The sequence below is a fragment of the Leptopilina boulardi genome, unplaced genomic scaffold (genome assembly GCF_019393585.1).
Source record: "Leptopilina boulardi isolate dan_hultmark-lab unplaced genomic scaffold, ZJU_Lbou_2.1 LbouV2_371, whole genome shotgun sequence".
In the NCBI taxonomy this organism is placed as follows: domain Eukaryota; kingdom Metazoa; phylum Arthropoda; class Insecta; order Hymenoptera; family Figitidae; genus Leptopilina; species Leptopilina boulardi.
Genome location: NW_026137942.1, coordinates 3256399 through 3277061, shown reverse-complemented (window position 1 = coordinate 3277061; position 20663 = coordinate 3256399). Strand labels below are relative to the sequence as shown.

At 31.0% G+C, this 20663-nt stretch overlaps 2 protein-coding genes across 5 annotated transcripts in view; one reads left to right on the top strand and one right to left on the bottom strand.

Annotated features, from left to right (window-relative positions):
- Positions 1-12900, bottom strand: part of LOC127287472 (aftiphilin) — a 33462-nt gene extending 20562 nt beyond the window's left edge. The window contains exon 1 of one of the 4 annotated variants that reach the window (XM_051314416.1): positions 12590-12900. The gene's annotated coding sequence lies outside the window, so the exon portion shown is untranslated. Of the gene's footprint in view, positions 1-12137; positions 12169-12375; positions 12499-12589 lie in introns of those variants that run through there. The other 3 variants (XM_051314419.1, XM_051314417.1, XM_051314418.1) reach the window with 3 other exon arrangements.
- Positions 12901-14380: 1480 nt separating this feature from the next.
- On the top strand, positions 14381-20194 carry LOC127287560 (dipeptidyl peptidase 3-like). Its single transcript, XM_051314558.1, has 5 exons — positions 14381-14545; positions 16645-16942; positions 17012-17444; positions 18483-19790; positions 19866-20194. The coding sequence occupies exons 1-5, from the start codon at positions 14424-14426 to the stop codon at positions 20027-20029; spliced, it is 2325 nt and encodes a 774-aa protein (XP_051170515.1). The 5' UTR covers positions 14381-14423; the 3' UTR covers positions 20030-20194.
- The last annotated feature ends 469 nt before the right edge of the window (positions 20195-20663 follow it).

Sequence of the window (20663 nt, the reverse complement as noted above, 5' to 3'; positions counted from 1 at the left end):
AGTTTTTATTGGGGGATCTGGCATGGTCTAGAAATATCAACATCGGTATTTCCTTGTAACTTTAATTCTAAATCCCCTACTTTCTATTGAATCACTGCTAGAATTACTAATGAACGATCGTTAAGTTGTGGCACTTTCTCGGCTTCCGGCCTCGTTCTCCTTCACCAGCCCCCTCAACTTCTAATTATCTGAGGTATAGTTAATCTTCTCCTTATGTGGTGCTTGTGGAAAGTATTCTACCTGGTCACAATATTAGAAAGATGAATCTATTCGCGGGCACGAATGCTATTACACAAGTGGTTCCCATGGAGAAAAGAAAAATATTTCGCAGTGGCCAAAATCAACTAAAAATATTTTGTGATGATTGGAATGATGCGAAAGGTTTGGTAGAATCGCAGGAGTTGAAAACTTGTGGATTTCGTATATATATTCCGGATTTTTTTGTCACTCCAGTTATTCCAAGGCCTTCCCGTTGTTTTCGTTGCCAGAGGTTTTGTCACATAGCAGCCCAGTGTAGATCTTCGGGCCCCTATTGTGAGTATTCTGCTGAGGGACACCACACTAACTTTTGTCCCTTTCCCAATCAAGAAAAATAAGTGTAAAAATTGCAAGGGCAACCATATGTTATCCTCTATTGATTGTCCAATATATAAACTAGAATTTGAGATTTTTTAAACTGAGATATTGCAAACATCAAAAGGGTAGATGCTATGAGCACTTACAAAAAACTTCTCCACAATTGTTTGAGTATAGTTTATGTAACCCTAATTCCCTGATTCTCGCGAACTGAATAACAATTTCCAATCTGAAGTTCAGCATAAGAAGGTAAATGTACCTGACTTAGATAGAAATTATCATAATGAGGCAAAAAACTCTGCCTTTGGTGCAGAGAAGGAAGTGAACCCTCAGGATTTTAACTTTTCTCGAATGGATGTGGCATTAACAGATTGTCTTTTGCCAGCGGATCGTCCTGTTGGTGGAGACATGAGTATTGATTTAGAGGATGGTGTCTCTAATATGGGCGAATTTTCAGCAAATTTGCGTGTATCCGATCAGCCAGGAAGGAATATGTCCACTCCTTGTTGCTTGCATACGATCATCTCGCAATCTCAAATTAAGAATATGTATTTGAGGGATAATCCCCCTGGGGTAGTTCAAGGACCAGAAAAGAAGCATCAATGTTCGAATGAATTTAATTTAACGAACACTCAGGCTTTGTGTCCCGGGCCTAATATTGATGATGTTAATGATGATCCTAGCAAAGATTTGGATTTGTAGTTTCCACGATTTATCTCTATTCCATGTTGATCCCCTTATTAGTCAATATTTAGTTCAATTGAATATATTTTAGTTATACCTTAAGTCGGATAATCTATTTGGTTTATTGTTTGTTGTGTGGTAAATGAGTTGTTGAATTTTATATTTATATTTTAAAATACTATTTAACTATAGGTAATTAGTGTTATTTGCGTGAGGCTTTTGTTTTAATTATTAGTTTGTTAAGTTTGCATGATTTGGGAGTTTACAATTTTGCAATGCGCTCAAAAAATTACAATATGGCAATTGGAATATAAATAGTATTCTTAATAAGAAAACGGAGGTGGAGGCATTGCTTTCTGCATACGGTTTGGATCTTCTGGCTGTCTCGGAAACTTGGTTGTCCGATCGTGTAACTGATTGGTCGATCCATGCTTACTATACTTTCCGCTGTGATAGGCCTGGTAAGAATTTGTTTGGTGGTGCAATGATTTCGGCGAAAAGAAACCTTATTATTGCGCCAATTCAACTAAATGTTAGATATAGGGAAATTATTGATGTGGTAGCAATTCGTATTCAGACCGATGTGGGAAATGTTGCCTTTGTGTCGATTTATGACCCTCCTGGAGTGGATATCCCTCTAGATTACTGGCATGAAATGTTGCAAGACATAAATCCAGCTAATTTGTTAATCATATGTGGGGACTTTAGTGCCCACGCAATGTTTGGTTTGGTTGGTCATACATTGCATACACCAAATTCTACAAAAATGTATAATTGTTGTCGATGTGAATCTTCCTTCTTCGATATAAATCTTTTGATGAAGCATTTAAAAGTTGTACATAAATATGACCAGGAACAATCATATTTGTGCAAACAAAAAAATTGCAATAGAATATTTCATAATATTAATGTGCTTAAAACACATTTAACGAAAAAACATCCCTATATAAATACTAATATTCCCGCAATAGTAAACACTTCGCCGGGTTCTGAAACTTTAAATTCTATTGCAACAACATCTAAAATTGACCACGCGAATGAAATTATTTCTACTGAAACAGATTCGTTTGACGAATTTAATTGCTTAGATGCCGCTTCCTATAGTACAGTGAATACTTTAGTTCAAAACGATACAAATTTGCAAGACTCTGCTTTAAAATACGTAGCACATTTTTATGCAAAATCCTCATTAACACGTGAAAATGTAAATGACATAGTTAACACAACAGCTGAATTTATCGAAAGTTCGATTATTTTTAAACTGAAAAATAAAGTTCTACATACGTTAGATAAACCGAAAATTACAGAAAAATTACAGAAAACGATAAAGAGGAAATTCGGACTATGTTTGCAGAATGCGAAAATCCTTTTTCGGATTTAATTACTGATTATAAAAGGGAGCAGGCTTTAGAAAATAGCAAATGTTATATTAAACCTACTTCTTATTTTATTGGAAACACTGTAGAAGGGAAGTATATCGATCAGGTTTATACAATTGTTCCATGGAAAGCTTTAGGACAACAAGTGTCAGTAAAAGAAGTATTACAAAAATTTTTCGAGATGCCTTTAGTATTAGATAGAACTCTTTCTTACATGCGCGCATTGTCGAAAAATTCGAATTGTATATCTAATGTTATTCAGGGAACTCTGTACAAAAAAATTGCTTTAAAATATCCGGGAAAAGTTCTATTTCCTATTGGTGTTTACTTTGATGATTGGGAGCCTAATAATGCTGTAGGTGCACATGCGGGAGCACACAAACTAGGTTCGACATATTTTTCAGTTTTATGTATCCCTCCAGAATTCAGGTCAAAATTAGAAAACATTTTTTTAGCTCTTCTTTTTTTAAGTGCGAATTTTGCAGAGCACGGCGCTAGAGCCGCGTTTGCACCGCTACTACATCAGTTTAAAGAATTAGAAAATGAACCCATTATTATAACCAAAGATTCTGAAGAAATATATGTTTGTTTTCTAATTCTTCAGGCTGATAATAAAGGAATCAATGAAGCTACAGGTTATATAAAAGGTTTTAACGCCAATTATCCATGCAGAACTTGTAAAGTTCTTAAATCTGTAATGCAGACACAAACAACTGAAGCTGAGTTATTGTTACGCACAATTGAAAATTATGAAAACGACTTAAAATTAAATGATGCTTCACAAACTGAAATTTCAGAAAGATGCATTTTTAACGAATTAAATTCTTTCGATGTTTTAGAAAATCTCGTCTATGATATAATGCATGATATCGAAGAAGGAGTGATTCCGTTCGACCTTTCAGAGGTTATTCTTCAGTTGATTAAGGATGGTTTATTTACTTTGGAAGAATTAAATAATCGGCTTGGTGGTTTTGATTTTGGTATCGTTGACAGTGGAAATCGGCCTAAATTTCTCAGCAGAGATAAATTAAAAGAAGGAAGATTAGGTTTTTCAGCTTCTGAGAATTTTACATTTTTTAAATATTTTGGTTTGATAATTGGAGATAAGGTGAAAGTAGATAATAAATATTGGAATTTATATAAATGTTTGTGCGCTATAATTAAAATTTTATTTTATCCGTCCTTCACTGAAGACGAGTTGATTTCTTTAAAAAATTTGATTACTAAACATCATGCGCTTTATTTGGAATTATTCGAGAAACCTCTAAAACCGAAACATCATTTCATGGTGCACTACCCGAGAATCATGCGAGCGATAGGTCCCCTCATTCACATTTGGTGTATGCGGTATGAGGCCAAACATAGAGAGGGCAAACTTATTGTTCATGCTACAACTTCTAGAGTTAACTTGCCTTCAACGGTAGCAAAGAGAATCCAATTGAAATTGTGCGACAGGTTTTTAAATAACCGCGGTTTTTCAGATGAAATGACTTTCGGAAAAGATATTTCGACAAATCTCGCGAATTCTTCTGAGTTTATTCAATTTAAATCGTTACTACCCGAATCTTATATAGCAGTATCTTGGATTAAAATTAAAGGAATTACTTATGGTAATAACATAGTGATTGATATTTCCGACATTGAAGCTCCTCATGAACCTAAATTTTGTAAAATTGAAGTTGTTTTTATAGATCATAAGACCAAGCTGTGTTTTATTGTTAAATTAATAAGCATAAGAGAATTTTGTTTACATATCAATGCTTTCGACGTTGAAATTACGAACGAATGGCTGTGAATTTTGTATGAAAATTTAGTTTCTCATAAAACATCTTGCGTACTGAATGATGTAAATGGATGTAAATTTGTATTATGGTACTGATGCATAATAAGTGCAAATAAGTTTATACTTAAAAAGCGATTGAAAAGACTATAATTAAGGAGTCAGTTTTCAAAAGTTGATAAATCCATATTATGTTATTTCGAGGTATTTAAATAAATTTCATTTTTCACATAGCCATTAAGTTAACTTTAAGGTAAAAAATTGTAATGAATTATTTAAATAAGGATGTTTTTTGTTTTTAATTAAAGTCTATTATAATTAGGAGATTTAAAGGTTTTAATAGTTTTTACTAATAAAAAAATTAAAATTATAAATCATATAGGTTAAGCCCAAATATTTTTAAATTGAAAATTATTTATTAATAAAATTTTTTTCTTAAATTCAACAGTGAGATAGATTTGTAAAGTTCTTAATATGTGATGCTCCACGAGAGAAGGGACCTAACGAGGTTTATGCGTCTAAGCATAATGAATTTAATAAAGTTATATTATTATTAATCTCATCTCTTTTGTATTAAAATACCTTATTTTTTATGCAAAATCGTAAAAATGACCAAAGAAACTATTTTATATAAAATAAATTATTTAGTTATTTCTACAAAAAAATTTTTTTTAATCAACGAAAACAGTAAGTTGAAATAACTAAATTTTATTTACGTCAACAGAACATTTTTTTCATTCTAATAAATGTATTTATTACGTAGACTAAATTATTTGGTTACACCTACTAAATAATTCAATTGAGCGAAATTTAACGGTTGGACAAAAAAATTTAGTACTCCCAACCAAACGGTTGAGAAAGAAAAAATATCAATCCTTCAAAATATTTTGTGACAAGATTGATCCCTCTGTAGGTCTTATCAAAATATGGTAGATAATTAGGTCTTTTCCCAATAGAAACTCTCCTGTAACTACTAATGTTTGTAACGACCCTGATTCTAAAGTATTTCGTGGGTTACAGGATAATCTTGTCAAGCCGTAAATAGCCTCGTTTGAGCTGCCGATTAGGACTGAGATAGATGAGGGTGATCTCATGAATCTCCCCTTTACTGAGCATGAATTTAATGCCTCTCTTGCCCTATGAAAAAAGGACACCGCGCCGGGGCTTGCTGATATAACATACACAACAATTAAAAAGCTTCCTAAATCTGCACGGATTTTGATTTTGGATCTATTTAATCGATTTTAATGTAGTTCTAGATTTCCAAGTCAATGGAGAAATACCAAAGTAGTCTATGTAAGCTCTTTGAGAGACTCATTCATAGAAGTTTGGAATATTTAGTAAAGAGTAAAAACTGGTTGCCATTCCAGAAGTTTTGCACGAAGAGTTGACTGAGTTAGAGGTTGCAGATAGGATATTGAATTTTGTTTCGTTTATTACGTCAAAAAAAACCTGTTTTTTCCTTCGTCAAATGAAGAGCACAGAGTTTCTGGGGTTGGTGTACCTCAAGGTAGGGTCCTCTTCCCCTTGCTTTTCAACCTGGGATTACGTAAGATACTCTCAAAGTTGCCTAAGGGAATAAAACTGACCATGTTTGCAGATGATATGTTAATATATGTCAGGTTCCGTAATATAGATGTTGCTTTGGAGGTTTTGAAACACTCGGTAGAAATAATATCTCAATGGCTTCGGGAACTAGGTATGTCTATTTCAATCCGAATAACATAGATTTGTGTCTTTTCGAGGTGTAGGGAGAAATATGAAGGGAAATCCATGTCGTTTGATAATGACACAGTTTCGGTGCAGGAATCCTTAATGTACTTGGGTATTCTCCTTGACCGAAAGCTTTCCTGGGAAAACATTTTAAGCATTTAGCAAAAATGGCACAGAGGTCGGTCAATGTGCTGAGGGCAATTTCTAGGATATCTTGGGGGGCCAGCCCTTCCACATTGCTTATGATTTATAGGGGACTGGTCTGGGCTCATTTGGAGTGGGGATGTCCACTGTTTTGTATGGCCGCCGAATCTTATCTGGCTATCTTAGATAGAGTTCAAAATTCTGCAATGAGAATTATATTAAGTTGCATGAGTACGACTTCACGAAACATTCTTCTTGCGGAACTGAATGAACCCTCTCTATGCTTGAGGCGATCAATGCTCACGGATAGATTTTTACTTAGGAACTTTTCATGGAGAGCGAATTTTTTGATTTCTAAGGTACAGAGATTGCTACACGGAGAGAAATAGATGGTACGGGGTACTATCTAGATAGTACCAGGTACCATATTTGATCTTACATATACGGACAGCAATCTAGTTTCTATCAGTAACAATCCAGATTGTACGGAGTAACGTCTTGATTGTAATGGGTAACATAACCATACTTTTTGTAACATCTTTGATAGTACCGAGTAGCATAATGATAGTACCGGATAACATCTACTTTTTACCATCTTAAGATCATAAATTCTTACCATCTATTTCTCTCCGTGTAACGAAATTGTGTAGGAACAGGAAGAAACGGGTCTATCATCGAAGAATTCCTCTTGTTTCGTCGTACTTTCGAGTTTTCAATATGGCTCAGAATCCATTTAGAAATGTCAGACCAGGAAATCTGGATTATACTTGGGATGAATTGACTGAAACTGTTTAGGCAGATCTGGTCACGGGAAATGAGATAAAGAGTAGCTCCGATCCTAACTCAAAATTTGAATCAGTCATGAGACACTTATTCTGGCTTCACACTTGTTTACACGGATGGGGCTTAGTCACGAGTTAATGGTAAGGCGGGTTGTGCTTTCGTTCTTCCGGAAGTGATCGATTTCGGTGTACGTATTAACGATTTTTCTACTTCCAAGACATGTGAGGAATATGCAATATTGTCTGCTTTAAAGTACATTTACTTAAATGGTATTAACAGGGCGTTGATTGTCTCAGATGCAAGGAATGTATTATCTGTTCCGCAGGAGCGCCTATGGGAACAAGTACAGCTCCTTCTAGGAAGTGAGGAAGGCTCCGGTGTTCAGAGAGACGCACCTCTACTGAGCACCAGGTAGCCAGGAGTGAGTTGCTTCCAATCGTCAGAGAAGCACCTCTAGACGAGTCGGAAGAAGACTAAGGAAAAGGTGCGAGACGAAAGGTATATCACTAGCAGCAAGGTGACAGCGAGTGGTGGGGGAAGAGAGTGACACTACTACTAACGCTGTCTACTTTCTCTCTTTTCGCCGCGCCACTATACGACGATACTCTATCGTTAAAACCTAATTTTTTTTCATTTCAAATTTTTTTTATCTTGCGCATATTAGTCTTATTGCGCACTCAGATCTCTTTGGCTGCCTGCCTGCAGGTTACCATGGCAACGCACGAGTGTGAGTGAGACAAAAAATTTGAATATTTAAATTTTTAAATTTTCTATCGCACTCATGCATTGCCATGGTAACCTGCAGGCAGCCAAAAAGGTGTGAGAGCGCCTTTAAAGTGTAAGATATAAGAGACATTTCGTATGAGAATACGGGGTCATGTCTCCGATTTTTCTCAAAATTCGGTAAATTGTAGTGATAGTGGTGCTAAATAAGTGTACAAATTTTGAATTTGAATTTTTTAATATTTTTCGAGATATGTACAATAACAAATTGGAATAATATTTTTTTGCTTTACTTATAACTTTTTCCCTATTAAAAATAGAGAAAAATGTTGAGAATGTTTATTTACGCAAAAAACCTTAAACTTTTAAAAAAAAACTATTTTTTTTAAATATTAATTTTTAAACAATTTGTTTACAAAATAAAATTTGTTTATAACTTTTAAACATGTTCTCCCTCATTTTGAAGCGCGAAAAAAATTATGAATATTGTTTAAGTCATAATCAATCGATGGTTAAATTTTTGAGATAGCATTATTTTTTATTTTCGAGATATTAATTAACTAACAAAAGTTAATAAAAAATGAAATATTTTACAAACAAATAAAATTAGAATAATTTTAAAAATACTATTCCAATGTTTATCTAAATCCGCATCCAACGAGCCCTATATGAAGGTCGGTAATTCTGGAAGTACCTCTTCCACAAAAAAAGTTTTTATATATATGCTAACATTTAGGGCTCAATTAAGGTAATTTAGTACCTCATCCAAAAACTTAGGGCCCTTTACCTATTTAAAATAACCCTTGGTACTGCTAGCTTGAAGTCAAGCTGGAAGTACCACACTATAGAACCTAAATATTTTTCAAAATTTCTTCCATAGGAATTTAGGGCTCTCAACTGGGAGTATTTAAAATTTTCAAAAACCACCCCTACATACAAAAAAACATCTCCAATTACTTAAAATTGATTTAATCAAACAATAATCAAATAGGAATTAAGAGATAAATTAGGGTTCTTCAATATGTAGCACTAAATTTACTTTTTAAAAGTGCACCCCAAACCACCCCAACCAAGTTACTGATAAATTGTCAACCACAAAAACTACCCTCAACTAGTTAAAACTCAATATTTTCAAAAACAAACACATACGCATTTAAGGCTAATTTAGGGCTCTAAAATATTATTAAATTGGGTGATCAAAAATGATACACCAACATCAAAAACTCCAACGGAAGAGTTTAAACTTAATTTTTTAAGAAACATTTACATAGGAATTTAGGGCTCTTAAATAAAACAACATTAAGTGATCGAAAATGATACACCAACTTTAAAAACTACCCTAGAGTAGTTTAAATTTAATTTTTTGTAGAAACAAATACTTAGAAATTTAGGGCTAATTTAGGGCCAATTAGATGTTCAAAAATGATCCACTAATTTCAAAAACTATCCTTGAGTATTTTAAACTCAATTTTTTCAAAAAACAAGTACTTAGAAATTTAGGGCTAACATAGGGCTCTTAAATAGCACTGAATTAGATGTTCAAAAATGATCCACTGATTCCAAAACTAATTTCACTTATGAGCCCTAAATTAGCCCTAACTTCTTAAGTATTTGTTTCCTAAAAAAATTAAGTCTGAACTACTACGCGGTAGTTTTTGAAGTTGGTGTATCATTTTTAAATATTCAATGTAGTTCCACTTATGAGCCCTAAATAAACACTAAATTCCTAAGTATTTGTTTCTTCAAAAAATTAAGTTTGAACTACTCCACGGTAGTTTTTCAAGTTGGTGCATCATTTTTGAACACTTAATGTAGTTCCATTTAAGAGCCCTAAATTAGCTCTAAATTCCTATGGAATAAATTTTGAAAAATATTTAGGTTCTATAGTGTGGTACTTCCAACTTGACTTCAAGCTAGCAGTACAAAGGGTTATTTTAGATACATAGGTAAAGGCCCCTAAATTTTTGCATGTGGTACTAAATTAGCCCTAATTGAGCCGTAAATGTTAGCATATATAAAAACTTTTTTTGTGGAAGTGGTACTTCCAGGATTACGGACCTCCTATATGAATTATTTTTGATAAACAAGTGTTTATAAATTAATAATTAATAATAATTATTATTTAAATAATTAATAATATTTGAAGAAATGAAGATAATTCGTCAATTCTTTTTTTATTTGAAAGATCATCTAATTCTGTGTCAAATAAAACCAGTGTAAAGAGCATTTTTAACAATACAAATTATTAACAGATGATTATTGAAAATCGATGTTTCAGCACCCTACGACACAAGTTGGAGGGGGCTGCCTACCTACTCGGCATGGTATTTTTCAGTCTTTTTCTAAATAACATTTTATAATTAATTTTTGATTCTTGGTAATACTTAATATTCTTTTTTTGACACAGAATTAGATGATCTTCCAAATAAAAAAAGAATTGACGATTTATCTTCATTTCTTCAAATGTTATTAATTATTTAAATAAATTTTATTAATTATTATTAATTTAACACCCGTTTATTAGAAATAGTTCATATAGGGCTTGTTGGATGCGGATTTTGATAAGCATTCTAATGGTGTTTTTAAAATTACTCTTATTTTATTTGTTCGTAAAATATTTCATTTTTCATTAACTTTTTTTAGTTAATTAATTAATACAGGGTGTCTAACAAGGATTCAGAAAAAAATTCCCTGACTCCTCCTTGACTTTTTAGTAACCTTATTTCTGTTTTCTTTGGACAAAAATATGGTTACTAACATATTTATCAATAACTTAATTTTTAATGGTAGTAACAAATGGTAATAAAAACCATTCAAGTTTTTTTAGGTTAAAAATTTTTTAAATTCACAAAAAATTTTAATTTTTGTAGAAATTTACAGAAATTTCCCTGACTTTGAATGAAATTTTCTGAAATTCCCTGACTTTTCCCTGACCAATAAAATTCCCTGACTTTCCCTGATCGTTAGACACCCTGTAATATTTCGAAAACAGAAAATAATGCCATCTCAAAAATTTAACCATCGATAGATTATGACTTAAACAATATTCATGATTTTTTTCGCGCTTCTAAATGAGGAAGAACATGTTTAAACGTTATAAACAAATTTTATTTTTGAAGCAAATTGTATAAAAATTAAAATTTTTTTAAAAAAATAATTTTTTTCTAAAAGTTTAAGGTTTTTTTTGCGTAAAAAACATTCTCAACATTTTTCTCTATTTTTAGTAGGGAAAAGTAAAGCAAAAAAATATTTCTCTAATTTGTTATTGTAAATATCTCGAAAAATATTAAAAATTTCAAATTCAAAATTTGTACACTTATTTAGTACCACTATCACTACAATTTATTGAATTTTGAGAAAAATCCGAGACATGACCCCGTATTCTTATATATGAAATGCCTCATAAGATTTAATTTAAGCCTATATATAGAAGTCTCTATCACATCAGGTTAAGGAGAAAAAAAAATACTGAAAACCCTCAAAAATACGGTTTTTGGAAACTTTACCCCCACTTTATTCAAAATTCTGACGTGATACACAATTTTCGAACCCGGGATCGTGTTCAGCACATAAAATTATATTGAAAACCACTCTGATATCTGAAAAAATATATACTTTGTAGACCTGTGTTATTACACGATGTTCTCAAAATTCCGTTATCAATAACATCGAGAAAGTTTAGATTGGGATAAGAAAAAAACAAACTTTTGTTCGTAGCGCTGTATAAATACTGTAAAAAATATCAAACACATATCTGATAGTTCGACCAATTGACAAAAACTGTCGAGAAGTCACTTTCTCTTTATTATAATAAATAATTAATAATTCAAATTAAGTCAAATAATTAATATTTTTATTTAACAATCTGATTAAAAATTTCTTTTAATTCTGTTCTTCATGCTTAATGTTTTAAAATTTATTATAATTCATAAAAGAGGTAACTTGACAATTTGAAATATTAACTCTGCCGAGAATCTAAAATTGTTTAAAAAACAAAAAAATTATTTCTAAATAACGTTATTGCGCAAATCTGACGAAATTGTTTCATAATAGGTACTTTTACCTTATGAGGTCATTTGTTTTAAGATTGTAAAGATTAAAACCTACTTTTTAATGAATTAACTATAATTGTAAATAGAATGTAAAATGAAATAAAAATATTGCCTCGTAAACAATTTCAATTGCCAATAATTGTCTTCCATAAATTTCAGGTATTTGTTCAATAGTACTTTTTATATTTCTGCTTATACAGACAATAAATATTAAAAATTCACTTTTTATTTTAAAAATAATAATTTAGCGAAATAAAATTTTAATTTTCGACAAATTAGTAAAACATAAATATAGTTACTTACACGTGCGAGAAAAATGTTTATAATGAAAATTTGAAAACAAATTAGAAGAAAAATAATAGGATTCACATTTCTTTTGAAGTAAAAAAAAAAAAACAATGTACAAGTGAAACAGCTGCTTAATGAAACTACAGGTAGATAAAACTTACATCTGATAATTATTACATACATATATATGTATGTGTACATAGACTAATGCCTAGCAAAGTGTGTCAACGCAAAATAAGAAAAAAAAACTTACACATCTGGAATATTATTAAATGCAATCTAATTGTAGTAATTGCATTAGAGAAATTTTCCAACAAAACTTTTGACAAGCGAAACTATTTGTTTAGGTTAGATTAAAAAAATACACAATTGTTTGAGCTGATGACATGTGTCACACACATGCCTTAAATCCGAAAATGTCAATAATATGGTCTACTTGATATTGATATAAAAATGTATACACTTACTGATAAAATTGACAGTTCAGCCAAACACTTTCCAAAAATATTCACAAATACTGTTTCTTACACTTTTTTTTTTTGTCAAAAAATTGACGTTCTTATTTCTTAGATGCCATTTTAATAATTATTTTTAAAAAACTGATTGACCACATTTTTGAATTTTCACATTTTCTAAACTAGGACATTATTCATGGCACTGAAAATTTACGTAATTTGAAAACGACTATCAAAATAAATACTGTGTCCAGAATTTGACAGGTAAATCATTTGTCAAGTCATGGATCAAAAATTTACCCATGATCCAACTAAAGGTACGTTCAGAAATTCAGCTGCTTGCAATGCAGATAAGGCAGTTCAACTTGAAAGGTTGCGTGACGTCACTTTTCAAAATGGCGGCTCGTCGGAAGACATACATACAATATATTGTTTTTTAAAAATAACTTTTGAAAAATTAATTTTTTAAACCCAAGTGTAATGTAAAAATATTTTTTATTTATGGATATCTATTTTTTAAAATAATAAAATAAAAAAATTAATTTTTATCATTTTAAAAAATAGATTTCAATAAATAGAAAATATTTTACCACTACAGTTGGGTTCAAAAATTCATTTTTCAAAAGTTATTTTTAAAAAAATAGATTCGCTCCATTGACTTCAATGCATTAGGGCTCCTGCCTGCCTGCAGGAGTTGTCATGGCAACGTGTAGGAATAGCAGAGAGAGAAAATTCAAATTTTCTCTCTCTCTCTTACTCCTGCACGTTGCCATGTCAACTCCTGCAGGCAGGCAGCCAAAAAGGTGTGAGTGCCCCCTTATATGTCTTCCGACGAGCCGCCATTTTGAAAAGTGACGTTAAGGTACGGTCATACGACTTTTGGAAAAACCATTCTTGTCTTTCTCTCTCCTAAGACAGGGGCATAAGATTGTCTCACTCTGCAATTTCTTACATTTCCCAAAGACGGAAAATGCAGAGTGAGACAAACTTATGCGTCTGTAATAGGAGAGAGAAAAACAAGAATGGTTTTTCCAAAAGTTGTGTGACCGTACCCTTAGGGTACGGCCATACCTCAACTATCTAAGTAGGGTCGTCATGGTAACGTACAGAGTGAAAGAAATAAAAACATTCCTTATTTCTCTCACTCTTATACGTAACCATGACAACCTTTTCTTTTTCGTCTTTCTTTAATTAACACGATAGAAAGAGAAATAAAAACCAAAATGTCTGACGAAGTAGGTTAAAGCCAATCCTAATACTAAATACAATGATGGAGCGGTCACATCTCGCCTGCAGGAGCAGTTGCCAATGGCAACCGTGTAAGAGTAAGAGAGATGGAAAATCTTCTATCTCTCTTACTCTTACACGGTTGCCATGGGCAACTGCTCCTGCAGCCGAGGTGTGACCGCTCCATGAACGTGAAACATGAGTTGGAAAAGGACAGAAATATATTCGTATCATTTTCTATCTCATGCATCTCCTTCGTGAAGTTATTGTGCGTTAGCCTTAATTCGAGATTATGATTCCTGTGACTGAAGTCATTTTTAGATTTTAGTTTATCAAATAAATAAATAAATATATATATAGTTGATTTTAAATTTCTTGAATTGATTGGAGGTATAAAAATATTTTTATTTTTTTTTTAATTTTATGATTAAAGTAATTTTTAAAAGAAAATAATTCGATAATTACAGTAAACAAATTTTAAATTCATTTTCTATTTTAAATCAAATAATAAGTTGACAGTGAGATGACATTTTTCGTATCTGTCACACCCTCCGGTGAAAGATGCATACGTATGCATACTATATAGGGGAAAATAATTAATGAAATTTTTTTTTAAATAATGCTTAAATTATTTAGTAAATCAGATTTAATTATTAGATCTGTCAAATTTCAATCAATAATTGTAAAGCCATCTTTTTCAATAATCAAAAGAAATTTTCAAAATTTAGAAAATAATTTAAGGTGTGTTATATATATAATGTATGCAAGAAAATTAATCCAAAATTTCATTTCATTTAATTTATTAATATTTTTATGTATGTAATTTATTTTTTAACTCAGAGAAAAATATCGGTTAGGTTGAATAAGTTTTTTTATCATAATGTTAAAAATTTTTCTGTAACATAACAATTAAAATAAACTAAAAACATGATAAATTCATAGATAAGGATATAAAAGTCAAATAACCAGTTTAACGAAATATATACAAGAATTTGTTATAGGTTAAGTTGCAATAGTGCCGGTTAATTCTGATTTCATTATCATTCGGGTTAAAAAAAAGTTTCAGTTCATTTGTGAAAATTATAATTTTGAAATTTCCAGTTCGAATTAAAGCCAAATAATAGAATGTTTTTTAAGAGTTGTTACCGAAGGACTATTCACTAAGATCCAAAAGATCCAGTGACAATTAGATGACAAGAAATCAAAAGAGACGGCCAAAGATCGCAAGAGACGACGAAAAATCGCAACTAACGTCAAGTGAAAGAGACTAACCAAATAAAATCAAAAAATCTTATAAAAAAACAAACTAATGTATTTGCTTTTTTTAAAATAAATGTCTAAATTTAATTTATTGAATTAATTTTTTTATTAATATTTTTATTTAAATACACTTTAAATTTTATTTTAATTAATTATTCATTTGTTTTATTCTTTATTGCATTAAATTCGCATTTGTAAATATTCAATATAAAATTAATTATTTAAATCTCATGTTATTCAATTGTTCAATATTATTACTTTTACTTTATAAATTAATATTATTAATAAATATTTTTAAAAAAATGTAGTATAGCTATACTAAACTAAACTAAAAACTAGTTTTTACCTTATCAATATACTTTTTTATTTATGTGAATTTTTAAAAAAATTTTATTGGTAATATATAGAAATCAATGAAACGGAAATATTATTCGTTTGCAATCTATTGAATTTATTTAATTAAAAATATGTTAAATTATTATAAATATTCACTCCTTGAAACTTTGTCGTTATAATTGCAAGACATTTTTTTGACTTTTTTTTTAAATCCTGTTTTTTAAAATTGAACTAATAATTTTACAACTTATGACATTTTTTCTCAATTTTTTATTAAAATATCTCATTCTTAATAACCTTAAGAATTAAAGAATTTAATGTAAATAAAATTTAAGTTACATAATCATTAACTACTATATTTTTTATAAAATATTTTAATAATATAAATTTTTAACTTTTTAAAATTTTAATATGATTTCATTTATATTTTAAAACGTAAAATAAAAAATATTTAACACTTACACAAATATTGTAAACAATAAAAGTCATTTGTAAATTATAGGCATAGCTTTGAAATAGTGGGGTTTTTAAGAAAATCAACCTTAAATATTTTCGGAAAATCTCTAGTTTCATTAATTTTTAAACTTTTTGCAAATTTCAAACGGAATTTTAGAGAAGACCAAACTACCAACAACAACCAAAAACATTTTTTTATTACACTAAAAAGAAGAAAAATACAAGCAAAACAATTTTTCAGAAGTGTTTTTTTTAGTTTTATCATTCAAAATTAAAATGCGCATAACTTCGTTAAAAATGAATTTTATGAAAAATAAAAAAATACGTGTCTTCTTATTTTTCATATAAAATAATATAATTCAGTGTCAGGTAAATCTACGATTTGAAGTTAGTTGACTTAATGCCTGATTTGAAATGGATGCAATCTCTTAAAACATTTTAAGATTTTAAAAGTAACAGAGTTTCAAAAACTATTATTTATTTAACGTTAATTTAAACTTAAGAATTAAAAATTGTAAATTTTACAAAAAGTTACAATTATATGAAACTCTTATTTATTTGCCAAAAAGTTTTCTCCTAATCCAAACAGTGATTGAAAAATCATAGGAAAAAAATATATTTTTTGTAGTTTCATTTGAGCACAAAAAAAATTTTCCATCTTGTGCATGGTATTTTTAGTTTATTTTAAAATAACTGTTCGAATTGTGAAAGGAAATTGCTATTTAATAAAATTAAACATTTTTGAAATTTACAATAACTGAAATTAATTGTTTCTGTCTTGTTTACAGTAGAATTCGGAACCATAGAACAATGAGTAGTAATACTTCTTTATACACCTTACCAAATAATCAACCAGTTGTTTATTTGGAATGTACAAAAGCATTTGATGCCTTAACTGACAGAGAGAAACTTTACGCTCACTATTTAAGTCAGGCAGCCTGGAATGGAAGTCTCATTACATTTATACAAACTTCTCCGGAGTCACCACTGCTTTTTGCTCTTCTTCATCAAGTTTTTTTGGCAGAGTCCATTGAGAGTCTAAAGACATCATCGCTGGCTGCTGGTGTTTCTGAAGATGAATTCACTGTAAGACTTTTTTTAAAATCATAAAATGCTTATTTCAGTTATTAAAATTATGCTACTTAACATTTGCAGGCATTTTTGGTTTTTGCAAACGGCTTCTTCTCGAATGCTGGCAATTACAAGTCTTTTGGCGATAGTAAAATTATTCCTAACATGTCGGAGAAGAAATTCGTTGATGTAATTAAATCATCCGTCGCCTACAAGCAGGAAACCAAAAATTTTCAATCTATTCTTGATGCAATAAAGGGCATCGTCTTTTCAGTGGAAGGGAAATTAAAGACTCTGGGCCTGGGAGATAAAGGAATCACGACCTATTTTTCATCCAATTGTACAATGGAAGATGCAGATTTAATCAATGAATTCATGCTGCACAAAGGCTTAGAATCATACAATACCCGATGCTTTAAAACAACAGAAAATGGAGTTGCCTCTTATGAAATAAGATTAGCATCCATAGAAGAGAGCAATGATAACAGTATAACTTCATCTGAAGAAACATTTAAAAGTAAGTTATTACAAAAACAAGCTCTTTTCTGCCTATTTAAATTAAATTTTTTTTTATTCATATGGAAAACAAAGTTTTCATTATCATCTGTAATTATAAAAATTCACATAATTCGTATTAGAAATAATTGAATCAATTAATTTAATATTATTAATATTAATATTCAAAATTTCAAATTCAAAATTTATACACTAATTTAGCACCAGTATCACTACAATTTACCGAATTTTGAAAAAAATCCGAGACATGATACCGTCTTTTTTTATGAAATTTCTCATTATTAAAAAGTTTTATATTGTAAGAAAAATAAATAAATATTTATTTTGAAACTTAATTCACCAAAAGAAAAATGTATTTTGATAATTATTAAAAACTTATTAAAAATCCACTTGAGTGGATGTTATTTTGGAAAATAACAGAATTTTGTTTAGTAAAATAATGTATAATACATATTTATGCCTTATGTTGATTAATAAACATACAGTAAAACTCCGTTTATCCGAGCTCGCTTTATCCGAGGTCTCGATTATCCGAGGTGGTGTCCCAGTAGGAGATTCTGTATTATCTGAGTCTAGTCTACGTCATCCGCGTTATTTTTAATTTTAGTTTTTTATAAATATGAGTTTATTTTTAATAAATTCAAATTGTTTAAATTATATACAATATTATTTTCCCGTTTGTAATAAATAATAATTGTTTAAACAATAATAATGTTAAATTGTAATAACAATTCGGATTATCCGAGTTTTAGCCTCATCCGAGGTAGGTCCGGTCCACATTAGCTCGGATAACCGGAGTCCTACTGTAATTTGTTTTGAATAAATAAAGTAGGTATCAATATTTACTATAATGTTATAGAATAATTTTCTTTGGACATTTTTTATGACCGGGAAAAATATTTTATAACAGGGAAATTATCGAGAATTTTTTTTGTAAAATAAGCGGTCAAATAACATCGAAATATGTGAAAAAATCGCAATAAAAAAATTTTAAATTAAGTTACTTTTAATATAATAATATATTTTTGAATGTCAACAGACTCGCAGTTCAAAATTACGAGAGGAGACTATAGTCAGTTGCTGGCGATCGTAGTAAAAAATCTCGAGAAAGCTAAAGCCTACGCTGCGAACAATACGGAAAAAAGTATGTTGGACAGATATATTGCTCACTTCAGCAGCGGTTCCCTCGAAGAGCACAAAAATGGTTCTAGATTTTGGGTCAAGGATAAATCTCCAGTCATAGAGACGTACATTGGATTTATCGAGACTTACAGAGATCCAGCTGGTCAACGTGGAGAGTTTGAAGGTTTCGTGGCGATGGTTAATAAAGAAATGTCTAAGAAGTTTGCCGATTTAGTGGACAAAGCAGAGCAATATTTACCGAGATTACCATGGGGTCGGGATTTCGAAAAGGACGCGTTTCTGAGGCCTGACTTTACTTCCCTTGATGTTTTAACGTTCGGTGGCTCGGGAATTCCGGCGGGGATAAATATTCCAAACTACGATGAAATTAAGCAATCGGAAGGATTTAAAAACGTCTCCTTGGGAAACGTGATTCCGGCGAATATGAAACAGGACGTCATGATGTTTCTGTCTGATGAAGATCAGACGCTGATGCACAAACACCGAGTTCCAAGCTTCGAAGTTCAGGTTGGTCTCCACGAACTGCTTGGACATGGGAGTGGGAAACTTTTGAAGAAAGACAATGACGACACTTTCAATTTCGATCCAAGCACAGTCGTGAATCCTCTCACTGGGAAGCCGATTGACAAGTTTTACATGAAAGGCGAAACCTACGACTCCAAGTTCGGCACTATCAGTTCCAGCTACGAAGAGTGCAGAGCCGAGGCAGTTGGACTTTACCTGAGTCTGGACAAGGACGTTCTCGGTATTTTCGGTCACTCGGGACAAGAAGCTGACGACATAATCTACGTGAATTGGATGTCACTGATATGGGCTGGGTGCGCAAAGGCTCTCGAGATGTACGAACCCTCGACGAAGACTTGGCTGCAGGCGCACTCCCAGGCAAGATACGTCCTCATGAGGGTTTGCATCGAGGCTGGAGAGGATTTCGTCACCGTGGAAGAGACGGAACCGGGAAAGAACTTGAGTTTGAAAGTTGACAGAAGTAAGCTTAATACAGTTGGCAGGAAAGCCGTTGGTGAATTTCTGAAGAAACTTCAAATTTATAAAAGTACTGGAGATATCGAGGAGGCGAAGAGAATGTACGATAAGTACAGCGAAGTACCTGAGGCTGGTCCTCAACCTTGGGCGAAATGGAGAGACATTGTTCTCGCCAATAAGCAACCGAGAAAGATTTTCGTCCAATCGAATACGTGTGTTGACAGTAAGTGGACCAATAAGTGTTTTTCATTTTTATTCCATTTCAACAAGAATAATTAAAAATAATGTTCTTTTTCAGAAAATGACGAAACGAAAATTGATTTGAAGACTTACGATGCCACTTTTGATGGTTTCATAAAATCGTGGACGGATAGATTTCCTGATCCTCAAGTTTCTCGTATTTTGGTTGACCTTTGGAATAAAGACGCACACTTTTTCAACATGGAAACACTTAAAAACTGAAAAGACAATCCATCTTTTGTATTAACTGTTTTATACTTTACACACTGCACTAGCCCCTCAACAGCTGCAGGCGACAGTCTTCCTTGCTACCTCCTGCATATGCAATTTTATTTTTTTTTATTGAAGTTCATTGGTAATAAAAAAGATGAATTACAGTGAAAACTATCAACGAAAGTTTTCCGTTTCTTAGCCCCTTCCATATAAACAACGAATCGATAAAATACATTTTATTTTTCAATATGAGGAAAATCAAAAAAATTTTCGAAGCATGAAATGGAGAAGGATTTTGTATCTCATTTTGTCTGTAAGTATGTATATATTTTGGAGAATAAATTTTTTCGTAATAAAATTTTAAATAATATTTTACACTCACTGATCTCATAATAAGTATACCTATTTTTAGTAAACTCAGAAACGAACATGTGCTAATGCAATATAAAGATGACAATTTATTTTTTTCCTACAATGTTACAGTAATAATAATAATAGATAATTAAGATTTAAATTTAAATTATTATAGTTTCTGTGCAATTGTAAAGAAAATTATATAAATCTTTTTTTTTTTTAATTTATGTTGATTTTTCTATAAATTAGTTAAATATGTAATACGTTATTTTATTGATAAAAAGTGTAA

Excerpts from the sequence above, each read along its gene's own strand:
- LOC127287560 (XM_051314558.1), top strand. The coding sequence starts at position 14,424 with ATGCTTAAATTATTTAGTAAATCAGATTTAATTATTAGATCTGTCAAA. Across the intron at positions 14,546-16,644 it reads AATTTAGAAAATAATTTAAG|TAGAATTCGGAACCATAGAA; the intron begins GTGTGTTATATA and ends TCTTGTTTACAG. Across the intron at positions 19,791-19,865 it reads ATCGAATACGTGTGTTGACA|AAAATGACGAAACGAAAATT; the intron begins GTAAGTGGACCA and ends GTTCTTTTTCAG.